We start from the raw sequence: 19,810 nt of genomic DNA on the forward strand, positions 1-19,810 counted from the left end.
TTACATTTCTGGCATGTAATAGGTGAGTTCCCATATATTTAAGTTAATTACAGGAATTTGGTTCTTTTAGCACCTCACATTGGAAAAAGGCTTTCTGCTTCCCCTTTTCACTGTTAGACATCAATCCCACTCTGTGGGATAGTTTTCTGCCTCCTCAGTTAAAAGCATTTGTTGATGTGTTTTACTTTTACAGCATTTTATTTAAATCTAGTCATTCTATAAAAGCGTTTTTGGGAAAATTGTTTTACATGCAGTGCCATAGATTCGGCAAACCACAGGGTCTGGCCTGCTATAGTGCACTCACTCCCTGACGGTCAAAGATTCCTCAACTCTGCTGCTGTTTCAGCCTTTTCCCCTTCATTCCAAACAGAGACGAGGGCAGACAGCCAGAAGCCCAAGGGGAGATGCCATACCTGCTTGAACTCCGTGTTCCCAATCATGGACTGAAGGCTGTAAATAATAGGGTCCCCCTTCATAGGCTGGACGGCTTCCCACGTCACCTCACAGGAATGGTCATCCAGTTGCTCTATTCTGGGAGCTGGGGAGAAATAGACACAGAAGCACAGAAGGGTATTTCCCATAAGAGACAATCTTCACAGATAATCCCTCAGGACAAACTGGCAGGGTGCTCCACCTCCCTTGGCTACCACACAGGCTCAGTCAGAAACCCCCCCATCTACGCCCATTCCCAAATCTTGGACACCATGAATGTCAGCAAAAAAAAAGGGGTTTCTGCAGGCTACCAGATTTCCATAGATGAGACGTACAGTCTATTAGAATAACCTGGAATGGCTCAGGTACATACATGAAATCTTTAAAATAATTACTAACTCCCAGAGATGCTGCAACCCTAAATCTAAATTGAATATTGCAGGTGAGCTAAACTCCCGAGAGTTGTGCTTCACTTTGAACTTTCCTCCTTTTTGAAAACTGTGAAGGAACTCGCACTTTATCTTTCCAGTTACATCACATCCTGTCGTAAGCTGTATTTTGCCTTTGACCTATTATCCACTGGATAAAGAACCTACCTGTATGCATGTTATACCTTACCCTTTACTTTTACAGCAAGATTAAATGAATTTATTAAATAGGTGATGGAAAATCTAAGTACTGGTCTAAGAATTAAGGGTAGGGGTTTTGTAAGACCTTTTCCAGGTGTAACCACTTATTTTTAATTCTAAATGTAAAAGAATCATTTTAAGAACCATCTTTTTATAAAAAAAAATGTAACTGAAAAAGAAAATCAGAAACAATATAGATTTAAAAAAATTAAAAGTTTGACCTGGTTTCTTGGCTGAGCAGAGTTTGTTGCTGTCTAGAGGATAGAATTATTTGTTCTCTGACACAGTCACTGTGATCGAGTCTAAGCAGGGACTGAGCAGAGCTGCACCTATCACATAAATGTGCAAAAAGAGGGCTACTCATGAAGAGGGCAACCTCTAATGAGACATTCATGAGACAGTGGAAAATTATATTTGGCATCAAAATTGAAGATTTTGGTACAAAAGGTGTTTGTGCACCTGTGTCACAAGTTCGGAATAAAATCTAGAATACCACACGACTAAAAAGTCAATTCAGTTGGTGCTGCTGTAATAATCAGAGGTACCCTAAAGAAGAGGTATTGTAACATGTAACATAATTCAGTGTGGACTCGTGGTGGCCCTACATACAGGTAGCACGATATACTTGACGCCAACTGAGAAACAAATTCAAGAACTGAAGAAATGGACACTGCTGAGCTGGAGATGGGACACTTAGCTCCCCGTCTGAAGGGGTTATTATTATTTACATTGTTCTGTAGAACTGCTTTTCTGACTGCATCATATGATCTAACATTTTTTCATATATGATATGCTACTCATAATATTCAGAAAGAAATAAACTGAAAGCAAAGAGTAAAAAGTTCAAATGCAGACACAGGACTGGTTAACAGACTATTGAATTTGCATGGAATTTATGCTTTTGCCCAATGTACGAGTTTAACCTAAACTGAATTTTCCGTATGAGCACAGACATATGCTATGTGACAGTCAGAGTCCAGGAGTCTTTTCTTGAGGTGTGTTGCCAGCAAAGGAAGTACAAGAAGTTCTTGGGACAGAAGATCTGTACACAATAAGCCTGCAAGCTGTGGACCCCTACAACTTGCAGCACCCTTCAAAATGAGTGTCTGTCCCAGTGAAATAAGCTCAACAGAAGAAAATGTAGGGTAGATACAGTATCAACTTCACCACTGGAATCCGAGAGTGAACTCTAGGTTTGAGGTTTCAGGACTTACTCAGTTATATCAAATAGTTTGATGAGTTTGCGGCTTGTGAGCTCCTACTCTCTATAATTTGTTGTCTTCGCATCTGAATGTGGAAAATCCTAGTGTGAAAAACTTGTTCCTAATTCTGATGGGTCTTCCTCAATGAAGAAAACATTGAGACACGGACAATGAAGCTTTGCTTGGACACTGAGGAGTGACAAGCCTTTTCTCCTCCTGGGCTCAGCTGATGCCTGTGCCTGCCACACACTTGTTTCCCCGTCTAAGAAGAACCAGTGATCTGAGCAATTTCCAGAAGGTGCAGTGTGACTTGTTTCTGCACAACCTGTCATGTGCTACTTCTGAACACCGAAACTCAACCAATCTGTTCTCAAGAGCTTCTGGTTCCTGCAGTGGTAGCACAAGACTACCACAAGTGCAAATTTACAGAATACAGTTATGATTAACACCCAGTCCTGAAAGAGCCACCCCTAACATAAATATCAATTGCATTTGATGAAAGATGGCAGCAGTATGGCAGCCTCTCATTAAAAGCTCTATGAACACACTCTGGATTGTGTTTCTTTGCTTGCTTTACATGTAAGGTTTTAAATTATCTGGCACTTCTGCAGTCTCCATGGGTTTTAAGATTAAGAGTACACTTCACACAGTGCTGCTATAAGAGGGCAGAAACACCGATGGTGGTGCTCCAGTGCTCTGGCACCTCAGTTTTGCCACAGGAAAACTTTGACCTGAGAGGATAATGCCTGGCTGTCTCAATCCTGCCTAACTGCTGGAGACGTGGCTGTCTCTAAATCACTCAACTGTGACTTCTTAGTTTGCAAAAAACTAATTTAGTCTGGCTGCTCAAGGTCTGAATACCGGCTGGAATGATTTCCTTTACCCAGTGGACATTTGTAACTCTAACTGTGAATTTCTAGAAATCTAATGAATAATGCACATTAAACTTTCCTTTTGTTAGATAGGATGTCAGTGCTACTTCCGTGGTTGAGGTGTTTGACTGTTTAATATGACAATCAACAAGCAAAGCATATGCTGGAACCTACTGGTGGAGCTGTACTCCTGGTGCAATGTGTGCTTGTTTCAGAAAGTGTTAATGATAGGACTTACACGGTTACTAGCCAGTTCCTGTAGATTAATGCCATCCTTACAATTAAATAAAAGGAGGCGATATATAGGAAAATACAGTTTTCCTATTCTACCCCAGCTGCACAGCAACAACGATTGCTGTAGCCTCGTGTTTTTACTTAAGGCTTTCCTGTTGGTATTTGAAAACCAGTCCCTATCAGTAATAATCTGGCAGGCTACCTACATCGGAGGCAAAATTTACTAAGGAAATTATCACACTGTGCACTGTTTCTATCCTTCATAAGTCATTTTCATTCCAAGACTTAATATTCATATGGCATATTCTGACACTTTCACATGAATATTCAAGTTAAATCAGTTTTAAAGCCTTGCTGGACTCAAACTTCATAAGCACATTTTATTTGCATTTCACAAAACAGAATCGACTCCCGAGTTAGTTATTATATCCTGAGCTGGTCACACTTTTGGAGTGCAAAAGGCACTGTAAAATACATCCTGAAACAATACTTTGTTCCGTTTATTTATAGAATTGGTTTTGTTTTCTATTGTGTGATAACATCTTTGGAAAATATCTACAAAGAGGATTTGTAAGAGTTGGGAAAGAAAGGACTAGGTGTGACAAGATACTATCAGAGGAAAGGAACAGGAGGATGTATAAGCAGTTGTACCTTTCAGAGGTGCAGGAGAGGACCTGGGAGTTGTGAAAGTGTAAACAGTAGAAAAGGGCCCTTCGCCTGCTTCATTAAAGGCCTGAATGCGGAACTTGTAGGAGGTGGACTCATTGAGCCTCTGGACTTTGTGAGTGTGGCATGGTCCTCTATACAAGGATACAAATCTGACAACAAAAGGAAGAGAAAAAAAAAGGCACACTTTTTAAAACCAAACATCAAAAAGCCCTTTCCTAATAAGGTTCCAACTTGGACTCTCATGTTTTAAGAGCGTTTCACCATCAAGGATGCAGAAACGCAAGACCTAACAAAGTAACTTTCCACAGCAATCCCATCCCAGGACAATTTTTTTTACATTGGAGAGATCCCTTCAGTTTCTTTTTTTTTTTAACATTTTCGATTCCACATTAGAAACTAATCATCTGAAAGATGATTCCAGTCATAGAATTTACCTCCAAAACAAAAAAAAAGTTCAAGCTGATTTCACTAGAAAGTACAAGGCAGGTTTTACATCTTTTGTTTGAAACCTCAAAGAAAGACTGTGAAACAGCCTTCTGTTCACTTTTCAAAAGATGTCTACTTTACAACAAAAATTATACACAATGATAATGGTTTACAACATGGCTCAAGACTTCTCAGTTTCTAATCATTCTAAACAAAAGGAAATGTTTAATGGAGTACATTGACCTAAAAATCTAACAAAATAGTTCAATTGTGGTGTACAGTTCGGAGTTTGGAGTGCTGGGTCTTTTCTGAACTTGGTTTTAGAGATATGTCTATTCAGGCACAGATGTGAGTGGCCTAATGGTCAGTAAATGCATTTACTGTAGTTACTGTATTCCAAAGAGAACAAAGGGAAAAACAAGAAACCAGAATCACCTCACTAACACTCAGCAAAGTAAAGATTGTAAAACTAAATGCAGTATCTGTCTTCAGCTCAGTAAGTATAAATATATATACAGAAAACCTGTGGTGGTCTTTACTTGACTGAGAAAGGTTATAGAGAAAATACTGAGTTTCTGAAAAAATGTATTATGAACCAGCCTGAAAAATCCTCTTGCTCACATTCTGACCATGCATCAAGAAGATGTCAGCTCTCAATCTTTAGCACAGGTGTGTCTTTGAGGCCACCCTCTGCCTGGCATTACTAATGAAAGAAAATGGCATCTACAGTATAGGCACTTCCATTTTATCAAGGATTGGAGAAAGTCCTTTCTTTAGCAGCTGCAAATGACTTTTGACAGAGAGCAGCCTCAAGGATGGATCCTGCTGTGCTGAATTTACGCCACCACCTTGAAGGACAGACATCCAAAATACTAAAAACTCAGAGTCTGAACAAAGAAAAGAACAACTGCAGGCATGTCAGTTAAAAAACTGACAAAAACAGTCAAAAGCCTAAATCATTAAGAAAAGTATGCACAGCTGTCTATGATTCCAATACATAAGACAGACATCAGAACTTAGAAAAGCCAATTTCTCTTTCTAATATTTTGATTCTTAAAGAAACTGATTCAAATACTCAAATTTTAAAGAACATCGATGTTATAGAAAGTAAATGATTCAGCAGTGTTATGAATGCCAATTTATGGCAACTGAAAGAAGCAGTGTATCCAAATACTATTTCTTCAAATGGATGTGGCAGGAGAGTGTCTCTTCAATACGCTGCCCCAGATTCAAAGACCAAAGTGCACTAAAAAGTTCTCATTATATCAAAAGAAAATGACAGTATGTCAATGGTCATTCTATAAGCTACAGTACAATTGGTTTTTCTGATTCTTGAGACAAAAAGACTGGAAACTCGTTGCCAAGCCAGCACACTCTTTGTACACCACATTATTGAATGTAGTAATTCTGAGTTTTAAAAACTTATATTTTTTTCCAAATTCAGGCATATAAAATCTCCTAAAAAAGCAATCTCCTCAAGAATCAGACTACATCCCAGAAAAGGTCTTTGATCCAATTGACTAACTAACCTAAAAACTGTTCTCTCTGCATGACAAACTAGCAAACAGATGTGGACTCTGTGAACGTGCAGCACAGCGCCCCCCCCCCCACCACCACAGTCCTGAGACTCATGAGATGCAGGAGGGGAGCGCCAGGTGTTTGCCTCACCTTCCATTCCTGTCCTCCATCTGGAGGTGGTACTGAATGGAGTCTGTGGACAGAGCTTTGGCAGTGCCTTCCCCCCACTTGAGCTTCAGGTTCTGGTGGCTGAAGGCTGTGCACTCCAGCCGGGGGGGCTGGGGCGGCAGAGGCTTGGTCTTCAGCTTGATGGTGTGGCTGAATGGCCCTGCGCCGATGCTGTTCAGAGCCTGAATTCGTATCCTGAAAGATAGCCGACAGCTCGGTTCACCACCACATAAAAAGAGCTCTGCTTGACCCGAAACAAAAAAGTTGCTGAATCACAAAAGGTTGTTCTGAGCAAACACAAGACGAGTTACAATTGAGAAGAGGCTCTTCGGTTCATCAGCCCATCTGGTAGTTAGAATTAACTGAAACAAATGGAGGAATCATCTTCAACCACACAGCTTGTTCCATACTCCCACAGCACTTTGTGTAAAGAAATGTGCCCCAGTTTCATTTTTAAATATGGTTTCCACTTGAGGAAAACCACTCGGTTGGCTTTTTCAACACCGTTTGAGGTGTTTGAATACTTAAGATCCCCTCATCTTTGATCCTTTTTCGAAAGAAACCAGGGTAGCAGTTTATACAACATGGTGGAACTTCTGCATTTGCTGATTTCATGACAGCAGGAAAAATGACCTGGAAGGGTACTTTCCTCATACTGGGTCACATCCTGGGGAGAATGAGGTATAGCTCTTTTGTCGAGAGACTGTCATGGAAGGACATTTAAAAATCAGAACAGGAAGCACTTGTTTGTGTTGTGGAACATATGGGAGTATGGAACAAACCAACCAGTCATGTGGTTGAAGATAAGACATGGACTGCTTTCAAGAAACAGCTGGATAAGATCCTTAGATAATTTAACTACTAACAACCAAAGCGGCAGACAGACAAAATGGCTTCCTCTTGTTTGTAACCTTTCTTATGTTTATCAGGCCAAATGTTTCTAAACCTATGTGACAGTAACACTATCAAGCAGGTCTTTGGCAACTAAACTGTACCTATATAATTTACACAACATTTTTGTTTCCATACAAGTATTAAGTAACAAAATTTGAAGCTGCATCTGAATGGGTGAACAGACTTAAACTAGGACTACAAGCTTCATGTTTCTAATGTTAATAGAGGAGAAGTAACCATGGAATGGAACAAACTGGGATTTATAATACGTGGCAGGTTGGTTGTCAGTGTTACTGCAAGTATAAAAGCAGGACTCTAGCAGAAACAGGAAAACCTAACAACCCCTGTATTTCAGTCAGGTGCTGGCACCATGGGAGAGATCTCACCTGTAACTCGTGTCAGGCTGAAGGTTCTCGAGCATGTAGCTGTTGGTCCTGCACACCATGATGGGCTGCCTGTCCCCCAGGTCAATGCAGTAAGACGTGATCTCGGACCCGTGGTCGCAGGGGGGTTCCCACTGCAGGGCCAGGCAGGTGGAAGGGCAGTAGTGCGGACTGTCGATCTCACTCTCGTCGGCGGCCTGCAAGGAGCTCACTGCTGCCGGGACAGAGGATGGAGTGATGCACAGCACCACTTCACTGAATGGGCCAGCCCCAGCAACGTTTACTGCCTGTAAAGGGCAACCAAAAGCAACAAATGGGCATTCTCATTTCCTTCGCATATATCTCACTGCACATCTTATCTGCTTTTGCTGCAAACACTTGCCCCAATTTTAACAGAGGTCTCAAACAGCAGGACACAGTAAAAAACAAAATATTCAGCCTGGAGATGTACTAAAGTTACTTACTGCCAACATTTTTTATTCAGCCTAACAAATTTATTAGTCTAATGTTTTTGTCTTCACAACCTCAGAGTGTCTTAACAGCAGCGCCCAGCGATTTAACTGCCTCCGCACTCAGTGATTTAAAAGAAGCTGCTTCAACGCTCCACAGATGGATCCATCCTCCATCCATATGGCTTCTTTCAATTCAGAGTTGTGGTAGAGCCACAACCTATCCTGGCAACCAACGGGCACAAGCTGGAGTACATCCTGGATGGGACACCAGTGACACACACACACTAGGGCCAATTTTTGCCAGAAGTCAATTAACCCACCAGTAAGTCTTTGGACTGCAGGAGAAAACCAGAGCACCATGAGGAAACTCATGATAACACAGAGAGAACATGCAAACTCCTCCACAAAGATAGTACCCCAGGTCCAGATGTGAACCTAGGGCAGCCATGCTAACCACTGCGCCACTGTGTTGCCCTCTAGGTTAATCAGCGAGTCCAATTTATCCATATATGCTATTGAGCATGTGCACCCTGTGATGAAGCCCAGGGAAGCCTTATTTCTCTGGGACAAGCTTTGAAGTACCATGACCCTTACCAGGAATAAGTGTCTTTTTGCTAATAGATGGATCGATATACAGGGTTATCAAAGGTTATTGTACAGTAGCTGGTACATACTACATCATGTCATCCATCCATATACTGAGCACTGAATTAAACGTATCACTCTACTGCAACCTATATATTATAAAAATAAAAATATTCAGATGTGTATTTCTAAATGGCTTTTTCATAGCCACACATTGCATTGGTTATGAAGAACACTGCAACTCCTCTGGAGTTTTTACAATAACATATAACATAGAGCAATCTCTGCAGATTTCACACTATGATATAACAGAGAAATTAAATGACAATCTAAACTAAGTGAGGAATAATCGGAAAGCCTACCACCAGTATGCACTCAGAGTCCACAAACAGACATTGGCTTGAAAACACCAGAACTACATGGTCCAATGGCCAAGGTAAAGTTATTTCCGGACTAGCAACGTCCTAGTTCAAGTCCCCAGTCTGCCAATTACTTACTCATTATCACCAATACTCCTTACCTGTGTTCTACAGAAGTAGGTAGTTGCTGGCAAAAGCCCTTTCATTTCATGGGACAAAGCAGGTCCGGAGTAGCAGATCTGCATGCAGCCTTCTGCTGCTCCCCACTCCAGGCGGTACTCTGTGACATTAGCACCATTGCCAGCTGGGGGCTGCAGAGAACAGAAGAGAGACCATCAGCAGCTAGAAACAGTGGGCAGGCATGGATCTGACCGCATGGCACGGTCAGTCAGCTTGGGAACGAGTTTCATGCTTCAGTCATGCTAACAGGGCCTACTGTGGCCACTGAGCACACAATAAACATGAGCAGGCAAATGAGTGCACCTTAAACAGGTGACTCACAAGTTATCCATAGAGACATGTTTTTAGACAAGGTTGGATTTTACATCGGATTTAACTCAAACAAAATACCTGGATTACCAATATCTCTTGAGCCTTCTTTCTTGTTATTGTTATTAGTGTTAGCATGACTGCACATACTTTGAGACCACCAGCTCTCCTGAAGCAGATCTCAAAAGTACTGGATTCAAGTCAACATTAATATTTCAACTGACTCCTGTCCTGCCCTGAAAAACCATTCCCTCTCCTAAAAGGACTGACTGGTTTAGGAAAACGCTGATTTAGGTATCCCTGGATTGCACCTGAAGGGAATGCAAAAGATTAACAGTACTGAGAGGATAACTCCTGGTCATGGATGTACCAGGACCAGCTTCAGCCTCAGAACAAGAGATGGATGACATCAGGAATTCCGATGTGACGTGACTTGACTTCACCTTGGCTTGGAATGTGAAATCACATCAGCATCAATGAGCTGCAGTAATTATTTTAATAATAGTAATTATTTTCCTCATCAATACTGGTAGTGTCTTGGGTAAATGTTTTTGCCTTGCCATTTGTAAGCCTTTAAGAACTGTTTTGTTCATGAACACAAGTTGTATTCTCTCAATACAACGATACCACTGTGCTGCCATGCACTGACACTGTCACTCACCTCCCAGCTCACTATTGCACATGTGGGGGACTTGCAAGCAACGTGGGGAGACTTGCACTGATCCGGGGCTCCTGGAGCCGTCGTCACTTCACAGCGCTCGGAGAAGGGCCCGTACTGCCAAGGTGAAAAACAAGCAGTACAGTCAGTAGAACAAACACTGTTTGGGCATAGAGGAAAGCCTCATGTGGAATCTGTGGTTATGTATAGTGCAAAAATTACTGATCCTGATTTTTCAAATTCAGTCAGAATCTAGCAGGCTTTTGAAGCATCTTGAAGTTCTAATCAGTTTAGCAACTGATAGATGGGTCACAAGTGATCCATGTAAGGTTTAACTGGACCAGTTCAATCGTTTACCTTGGTCAACAGCCAAGCTATAAATATGACACAGAAAAACTGCAGTATTTCTGAGACCCAATTGAGAAAAAAAATCAGTGTTTATTACTTCTCCAGGATTGGCCAGTCCTTGCTTAAAAAAGGAAGTCTGTCAGGTAAACATACAGTAAAACTTGTGTTCTTAAACATACTTACTGCAATCTATTACACCTGTTAAAGAAATGTGCTAAAATGCTTTTTACCAGCTGTTTCCTTTACACAGTGAAAACTCCCATAAGAATTTAAGCAGTATATCGTGTAATTCAAAAAGATGAGCTGAGTGAAACGACATGAAATACGTCTTAAGTTTAGCTGAAATCTGCCCTATTGTTCCTAATTTTGTGCTGGTTTTATCTCCTCCATTACGGAATGCAATTTTATTCTCCAAACATAAAAAGACACCACTCTGTGCTTACTAATACACTTCAGTAAGGTCTCAAAAAAAGCTGAACATCTTGCTGAGATCAAAAGCTAATTAATGTATTTCCAAAACATTTTACCAGGCACCCTTTTTGTAGGAAGGTTGTAGGAAGGAAAGCCTGCACAGGATACCCCATGCTAGGAGCACAGCCGTGTGGTAGTGTGCTTCGTCATGAAAGGAGCACTAGTGGCGCTTTGAACAGACTCATGGGAGTGGGACAGCCTTCTCACCCCAGCCTTGTTGGCAGCTCTCAGTCTGAAGCAGTAGGTCCTTCCTGGCAGAAGGCTGACGATGGTGCACTCCAGCTCTGGGCCCTGGTACACCTCCCTGTGCTCCTCCGTCTGTGCTGGACACACCTCCAGGCTGTAGCAAGACACAAGAGACCCTCCGTCCACCGGCGGAGCCCCTGAATAGAGATGGACCATACATAAATCCTCTTCTAAAGACTGCTGTGTGTAGCTTGTATTTGTGTATACAGGGGGTAGAGGCAATTATGGAAACACCAAGCAATATAAGAATACTTGTTAACTAATAAGGAGTTAGGCTGTCTTTGCCTTCAGAACAGTTTCAACAGCTTCTTGGAAGACAGTTATAACACAGATACACCGTACGCAAAGCACAATACTGCTGCCTATAGATTTCATATGCATATATTTCCTGTGTTTAAATATTCTTATAATTGTTGTCGTGGGATTATCGCGTGGTTTCTCCTTCCACCTTTTAGGAGTGGGTTGGTCTTGTAGGAAGGGATGGGAGGCACAAACAGTTGTTTTGCTCTCATTTTCAAGTGCTGTCTTTTAATTACTTAGAAAAATAAAATAAAAACTGAAAAAAACACTGTTGCTAGTGCCTGAAGAATATTGGATGCTCTTCCCACACAACTGAAAGAGTGTATTGGGACCTGACTTTACCTGATCATTAGGCTAAAAGGGCCTTATGTGATCATTAGGCTTATCTGATCATAAGGCATATTGATTTAAAATCAATTCAGGTTTTAATTCATTCAAGTAACTGATTAAGATTAACTAGCCAAACAAGCTAGCTCAGCCGGGAGTGCCACCATTTGTATCATACTGTAGATATCAAGTAAGTATTATTAGTGTATTCACTACAGTGAAGAGCCACACTCTGCCACTAAGCAGCTTTTGAGGCAAGCTCAGATCTGAAGGATATACGAGTTCAACATAAGTGATTCATTGGAAATCAAAACCGAGGGTTAACAAGTGAATGTAGTTGACCTAGTAGTTTGAATGGCTACAGCCAGCCAAAACGAGGGCAATTTTCTTTACGGACTTTACGTACTCTTCAGAATCAGGATTGTAATTGCAGAGAGAGAAATTTAACTATTTTGGAACGCTTCTTTCTCCTCATTAGATGGCGTGAACAGCCCTCAGGAAAGCTGAGCACAGGACTCACCCCAGCGCAGCTGTACTTCGCGGGCTCTCGGCTTTCCCACAACCCTGGGGGGTAAACAGGGGCCCGGCGGGACTGCGGGAGTCTGAACAAGCAGGGTCTCAGACAGCTGTCAAAGACATGGAAGACCTTGACATTTATCAATTGCGACTGTTTGCACGGTCAAGCATTCTGGCCTTAATCCACCAGGAACTGACTGGCCTAAGCACTGAGCTGGACCAAGTGAACTAGGTGGACCCTTAAGGATGTGGTCCAATCTCCTAACTAACCAGTCGCCAAGACAGCAGAAATAAACGCCCAACTTGTAACAGGCATAGCACATCTCATTTTTTTGACATAACTCCAGCAAATTATTCTAAACTTAGCTCACAGAATAAGAAAATATGCAGGTGGAACCTTGCGAAAAACAGAGGCAGAAAGACACAAGGAAACAGATTTTTGAAAAAGGGGATTAAAACGTTGCACTGGTAGCCATGCCACACCATTGAATTTTCAAAAGTTGTGATCTATCACAATTCAGGTACCCAAATATTATCAAGAAGTCTCTTTGACGGACCTCAGAGTCTCTTTGTGATCTTTTCACATTTGCGGCTCCACTTAAGATGGAGATAAACTAAACTTTTAGGTGCCGCTACCTGAGCTCTGCATCATCAGTAAGTTTTCATTCTATCACCATATAGAAAAAAAGATGATGCCAAGCTTTGTAAACTCAGTTCATCACATTTTGAAAAACGGTGGAAAAACAGAGTGCTTGGTTAACTTCTGAAAAATTAAAATGAAAAGATTAACAAGCATATTTTCTTGTCTGTGCACAATCTGAACCATTACTTGAGACGATAAAACAGTCATTAAAATTACACAAATAACTTTACCATCATCATCATCAATCCCTCCCACCCCAATTTCTTGCAATGTAGAGATTCATATTTCTGGCTTATTGACGTGACCGGGGTTTTAGGAAGTGAAAAAACATACTAAAAACAAATAACTCTAGACATATTGCTGTAAAGCTACCTAATATTTGCCCAAAACATACAGAGCTTTCTACATAGGGGAAGGAAGCAAATGTATTGACAACATGAATCAAGGGGGATACATCTTAGATGTGGGAAGATCATACAAGACATTCAAAAAGACATTCAAATCCTAAAGGAAAAAAATGTTTGCAATACTAAAGGGCCTTAGGTAAAAACAGATGAGTCTCATTCATAAAACACTGTCTGCAATGCAAGACTTTCCTGTGCTTAAGGTCTAGGTCGTCACTTTATTTAGTAATGAAATAAACAAAAATATTATCATAAATTACGTGAGTTACTAGACATCTGTGTGTAGTTTGTTTACTTTTCTGTGAGATTCTTACCGGGCTTTGGCCTCCTTTGCTGATACAGTATACTCGCAATTGATAGGCACTGCCTGGCTTCAGGTGATCGCATGTATGCTCCATCATGGACCCACTGTACACCATCTCCCATGTATTCCCTGAAACATTCCAGTTACAAACAGTTGGAACTACTGCCTTTCAGGTGCTGAGAAAAGCAAACAGTCTTTAAAAATTAAACCTAATCAGGGGCTCCCCTAGAGTCCAACCTGGTACAGATACTCTCCTGAGCATGGGCTGAGCTTTATTAGCATGGGTTCGAACCTGGGTCATGTTGCTGTCACACTACTGAGTGAGCCAAAGTTAGGGGTGCTATTAGTAGGCCAGGGCTCTCTTGGCTTTGGGAAAACTGTGACCTCTGTGACTTTCTGGATACCTGCTATGCCTTCGATGAAGGACACACCTCTTCTCCATCTGGCACTAAACCTCTAGCATGAGACTGAGCTGTCTATGATGTATTAGATTAACTGAGCGGTTTGAAGGAGTATCCCTACATGTCCCCATTCTCCTTTGCGTGGTTGTGGGGTTTGTTATGTTGAGCCGAGACATGAAAAAGCATAACTGGCAAAACTTCTACAATTAGACATGATATAATCCTGATATAAAGAAAATAAAGTCAAGACAGATAAATACAAAAGATGCAAATAAAACAACTCTAAACTCAATTAAAACAAACAACTCAAAACTCAAGCATGCCCTTTCTATTGGCTTGGGCAGCTAAACAGAGTAGAGACTTCAGAGGGTAGTTCCAGTTGCAAGTGCTGTCAGTTTGGCAGGTAAGCTACAACATTTTTCCCCAAAGAAAGTTAATTCTCCTCCTGGGGACTCTGGGATGGACACTGCAGGGATGTCCTCCACCAAGACCCCATCAACCTGACAATGTCTTCCCTGGACACGAACCAGCTTTTTACAATCTGTCATTTTGAATTGAACAACCTCAAAGAAAAGCACAAAATGGAACACATGCAAACACATGTACACCCTGGACTTGGGAATCACAAAGGACAATGGGAGCTGAATGTAATGAATATTCTACCACTTCTCGAGATCTAAACTGGTTGCGAGACAAGTGTCTGTTTGTCATTTACATTGAAAATCTTACACTTTAAAAAAAAAAACTTTAATCTTAAATGATAGACCAGTAGGTGGTGCTCTTCCCTCTTGAAACAATTTTCAAACCAGTGCCCCAGTATGGGGACCTGGTACACTGTGCTGCAGGAGGGGCCATTTATCAGATAAGATGTCAAACTGAGATCCTGACTATTTTGTCCCATGGCACTGTTTGAAATGGTAGGATTATTAAGGCTGCATTCCACTTGCGGCTCTCTATGGTGAGTTTAATGTTAGAAGCAGTTTCTCTTTTCTCCCCTGATGCGCCGTGAAGTGAGTTTGCACTTCAGTGGTGGATGAATTGGTTCCCCTTCTATATATAATGCACGTTGGGATGAAAAGCACTGCATAAATGCATGCACTTCTCATTAAACAAGTTAAAAAATTCATAAGGTAAACAGAGAGTAACAACCATGGCTGAGAAGTATAAAAATAAACTGGATAAATACTTAACAGGGTATAGTATAAATTTTAAAGAGTAATATACTTTTGAACATACCATTAGTCCCTTCTGCCATCTCCACAACGTACTTTGTGACTGGTGATCCTCCATCATCTTTGGGAGCATCTGAAAAGGTCAAAGTTTAGAAAATGGGCAGGTATAGATTTTGGGTAACAGTCACTAGCTTCTCTTTCTTCCAGAGGTCTTGTGAATTACGAATGGTTCAAGGAGTAGGGAAGGTAACAGCAGAAGCCTCACCCCAGGTCATCTTGAAGCTGTTGGCATGAACTTTGCCCTTGATGGCTGGCCTGCAGGGAGCTCCAGGCTTGTCTGGGCAGGTGTGGAACTCCACTGCTTGGCTGGCTCCGCTCTTCCCTTCCGAGTTGTATGCCGTCACCTTCAGGGGGCAAAATATAAAGAAAAAATATTTCTGTTTACTTTTTCTTTCAGTTGCTCCTAGTGGAATCTCTCACTTGGTGGTCAAGTTGTGTTAGGAACACTTGGAGACGGACAGAAGCAAATGCAAAAACATTAAATGGAACAAGCGAGAACTATAAAACCTGCCAAAAAAGTAAAATGCAAGACTACTCTAGATTTCCTCTAGTACCTTCACACCCACAACAATGTAAACTGCCTTCATGCACAAGGTCCATCTACCTGATTTGCTTGTCTGTACAGTTACAGTATGTGCTGGGGGATGTTTTGCAGCTTTTTTTCTATGACCTTTTTACTACTTTGAAATGTACCTTTACTAGTTCAGCCATGAAGAAAATTCAGAGTAGTAGGTACAGTGAGTCTCACATAGCTGATAAGCTTGTGGGTTTGAGTCCCTTCTGTAGATAATGCTGTAGTACCTTGAGAGATACTTCATCCCAATTGCTTCTGTTCACCTGGCTGTATAAGTGGTGACCTGCAATGGACCAGCTTCTGCTCTTTTTAAAAGCTGCAGAAACCAGAATGAGCTCTCGACTAATGAGTCACTGTACTCTGGTATGGACTTTGCCTTACTCTGGTGAAATATATGAATATCATTTTAATACTGCAATTCTGCAAAAAGATCTAGAATTGAAATGTCAATAAAATATGGCTGCAGACTGTCCCAGGGATTCCAAACATCACACTTAAAGGATTTATAGGACACCTTCTGGAAACTCATGCACCGCTTAATGCAAACATGGTCCAGTTAAACCTCACTTGAATGGGTTTTACTCTCCTATCCCAGGTTATTACTTGAAGGGATACAGAAAACCCACTGTAAGAAAGGAACAAACTCAATCTCTAAGCCTTGGACAATGTTAGTGCAATCTCATGTTGCACGGTTGCATTTCCCTGCTGGGACTCTTGTGAATCGCAAGTGAATTCCAAAGTGCTTTGAAAATCATTAAGTTAAACCAAGACAATCGCCTGTATGCAAATTTCATTACTTCTGGAGCTAAACTGGCAGCATGGAGGAAGCTGGGTGTCCGGTGCTGAGTGAAACATCAAATACCTCAAAGCAATATAATTTGAGTAATGAGCTTTTCCGCCCGCTCTGAAGCCTAATTCAGTTTCAGTGATGGGGTTGCACATAATCTTGCTAAGCAGAGGAAATATGAAGCAGGCAGACTCCTGGGTTGTAATGAACTTTAATTGTCAATAAAGGATTACCCAGATGAATGGCTTGTCTGAAACCTGTTCACCAGCAGCCATGATTCTCACATTATTCTGTAATCCCTGCATTACACAGACTGACAGCAACGCATAATAGGAAGAACGTTAGCAGAGCCTATCAGTCACTTCTGAACTGCTTTGACTAAAAAAAAAACCACAAGCAGTAGAAAGCTCTAGCACGCTTAGAAAAATTACTGGCAATTGGCAATTGTGTGGAGCAGGGATGGTCAATCCAGGTGCTAAAGGGCCTGGGTGCCTTTAGTTTTCTTCAACAAATCAGCTCTTAAACTCAATTAGCTCATTATTGGCTTGATGGCACCAATTTAACAGCTTCTTCCAGCTCCAGGTGCTGCAGCTTTAAAGAGACCTGCAGACACGCCGGCCCCTCAGGGCACCTCAGTTCTGTAAACTATCACTCTGAAATGTCTGAGAAAAGCAGGGTTCTGTTTAAACTTCCTCAAAAGTTCAGAGTGTCTCCATATACCATCATAAAACACAAATGCAATCAAATGTTCTCACTCAGGGCTAATTTTTCTAAACCGCACAAAAACATCTTGACTGCTTTACTTGTTCTATCAGCATGTATCACTAAGTTTATCATCATTACTTAACTTATTTTGCCATTTTTATTTTTTTAATGTAATCCAGGAGGTCCCCTGCTGAAAACCTGTGTGCTTTCTAATTATGTCAGCCCTTGAAAAAACCCAATGTTCTTTGCTGCTGTGAGATGACTCCCTTGCTATTAGGGAGAGGTCTAATGATGTTAGCCATTGAGAAGTGTGAGTCATTCACAAGATGATGAATGGGAGCACAGAACCTGATCACTCTTCATCCTGGCATTTTTATATTGAGATGGACTGTAAATTAAATTTAGGTAAATGCCAGACATGATCAAATGCATACACTGTGTGCATGAACATCACAAAAAGAAAATCAAGAACAGGAAAAGAAAATCTATGGGAGTGTTCTTACCCGAACCCTGTACTTGGTACTACGGCGAAGGTTTTTTATTGTGCAAGAGAGTTCATCTCCATCATATTTTGGCTTGAACCCATATCCCTTAAGAGAACAAAGAAATGGAATAAAGGAAAATACTATTATTAAAAGCGTATAGACAAGATGAGACCATTAATCCTGTTTTGTACTTCACATCCATCAGATTTGTTATAATTCCCCTAAGAAACACGAAAACAAAAACAGTGTTGAGAATGCTCACAGGAAATAGTTTTAATTCCAGCTTCGCAGAGATTCACAATTGGTCTTGCAAGGTTTTAAATATTCAAGACTCTAGACTCATCAAATGGGACAAAAGTAACAGTTATAACAGTCTTGGCTCACTTACGTCACTCCAATTTGAAGTCTGGGAATTTGCTAGTAGCTAAGACAGCCCTGGCCAGCTAATCCCAACACTATTCCTGTCAGCACTCTGCTTATTGTTACCTCTGTTGATTGATGAAACCAAGGCTAAGAGCACAATCTAGATTTGAAGCAAGCACCTTTCTTGCCTGTGCCACTAGGGGGACCCTTTATGGAGGAACAACAGCTTATTGTACAAATGAGAGAAGACCTGCTTATTTGTTAGTAGCTAATTGATCCGAAGATCTCATCCAGATAATCAGCTTCAACAATGTGGCTGGGTAGCTTGTTTAAGACTCCTGCAACACTTTGGGTAAAGACGTGCCTCCTGTTCTCAGTTTAAAATGCAAATTCAAGATGGTAAATGAAACTAGCAGATTTACTATTAAACAACAGAACAAACGGGTCAGGTCCCTCCTTTTCTTACTTCACTGCTTTTAGAAGGTAAGGTTCTGGAAAAAGTTTTAGACGCCATGTAACAGAAACACTGCTGGAGCCTGACTTCAAGTACAAAACTGCAGCCTGTTGGCCCTCTTCCACCTTTGCATTAGGAAAGTCTGGTTGAATTAGCTGCTACTGCCACCTGGTGTTTAAAAGGAACATTATGATGTGTTTAATATTCTGTCACAAGACATTTAATAATAATAATAATAATAATAATAATTGCTTACACTTATATAGCACTTTTTCTGGACACTCCACTCAAAGCGCTTTACAGGTAATGGGGACTCCCCTCCACCACCACCTGGATGATGCGAAGGCAGCCATAGTACAACAGAACGCTCACCACACATCAGCTATCAGTGGGGAGGAGAGCAGAGTAATGAAGCCAACTCATAGAGGGGGATTATTAGGAGGCCATGATTGGAAAGGGCCAATGGGAAACTTGGCCAGGACGCCGGGGTTACACCACTACTCTTTTCGAGAAACGCCCTGGGATTTTTAATGACCACAGAGAGTCAGGACCACGGTTTTACGTCTTATCCGTTCTGAAAAATACTGCACGGAAATACTTGATTTGTACATTTCTGCACATTTCTAGAATAATTTCATATATTTTCCAGGTTATTATCAATTCTAAAAATGAAAACTGCCACAGGTTCACTGGCTTGTTATTACTGCCAAGGAAATCCGAACTGGTGAGAAAACAGGACAAAGCCCTGATGTCACCGATGTGGGGAAAACGCATCCAAAGCCCTGGCTTATTTCAAAGCTTTTCTTCTAGGAACAGCCCAGACAAACACACTCCCCAGTTTCAGAAAACAGAAGGTGACACTTTAAACTTTCAGTAAACTTGCAGCCTTTTTTCACCTAAAAAACAATTTAGATGCAGACAATACAGATGTTAAAAACCAAAAATGTACAGGCATGTGATTTAATCAGCTGTGCTTAACACATACAGAGGTATAGTGCCATTGTGCTGAAAATCTTCCTGCTTTTAAAGGCAGAGTATCCATTCTTAATGCATGCACTATAATCGTCAGATATGAGAAAAATCCGGTTAACAAAGCTGTAGAATGTGACTAAATTGAAACAGGAGCAATAGGCAAGAGTGTAAACCACATGGAAGTACATTTAAAACTGAAAACAGGTGGTATTTCTTTACCTAAAGGGTTGCTGGAGTCTGGAACCATGTTATCTAGCCATGTTGTTGCAGTCTATGCCCTAGCTTTTTCAAAGAAACGGCTGGTTGAG

The 19,810-nt window shown here is 41.2% G+C and overlaps 1 protein-coding gene across 10 annotated transcripts in view; it reads right to left on the reverse strand.

The window, feature by feature from the left end:
- The window catches only part of fndc3a (fibronectin type III domain containing 3A), a 113,130-nt gene that overhangs the window by 12,625 nt on the left and 80,695 nt on the right, over positions 1–19,810 (reverse strand). For all 10 annotated transcript variants that reach the window (XM_088639651.1, XM_088639650.1, XM_088639660.1 and 7 more), the window contains 12 exons: positions 17,732–17,818; positions 15,368–15,506; positions 15,167–15,235; positions 13,540–13,658; positions 12,183–12,288; positions 10,997–11,172; positions 9,974–10,087; positions 8,985–9,134; positions 7,431–7,714; positions 6,133–6,345; positions 4,021–4,187; positions 414–538 (listed from right to left, as the gene is read on the reverse strand). In XM_088639651.1, the coding sequence (XP_088495777.1) occupies positions 414–538; positions 4,021–4,187; positions 6,133–6,345; positions 7,431–7,714; positions 8,985–9,134; positions 9,974–10,087; positions 10,997–11,172; positions 12,183–12,288; positions 13,540–13,658; positions 15,167–15,235; positions 15,368–15,506; positions 17,732–17,818 (1,749 nt within the window). The remainder of the gene's footprint in view (positions 1–413; positions 539–4,020; positions 4,188–6,132; positions 6,346–7,430; positions 7,715–8,984; positions 9,135–9,973; positions 10,088–10,996; positions 11,173–12,182; positions 12,289–13,539; positions 13,659–15,166; positions 15,236–15,367; positions 15,507–17,731; positions 17,819–19,810) is intronic.

Source organism: Lepisosteus platostomus, chromosome 7, assembly GCF_059453375.1.
Source record: "Lepisosteus platostomus isolate fLepPlt1 chromosome 7, fLepPlt1.hap1, whole genome shotgun sequence".
NCBI classification, from domain to species: Eukaryota; Metazoa; Chordata; class Actinopteri; order Semionotiformes; family Lepisosteidae; genus Lepisosteus; species Lepisosteus platostomus.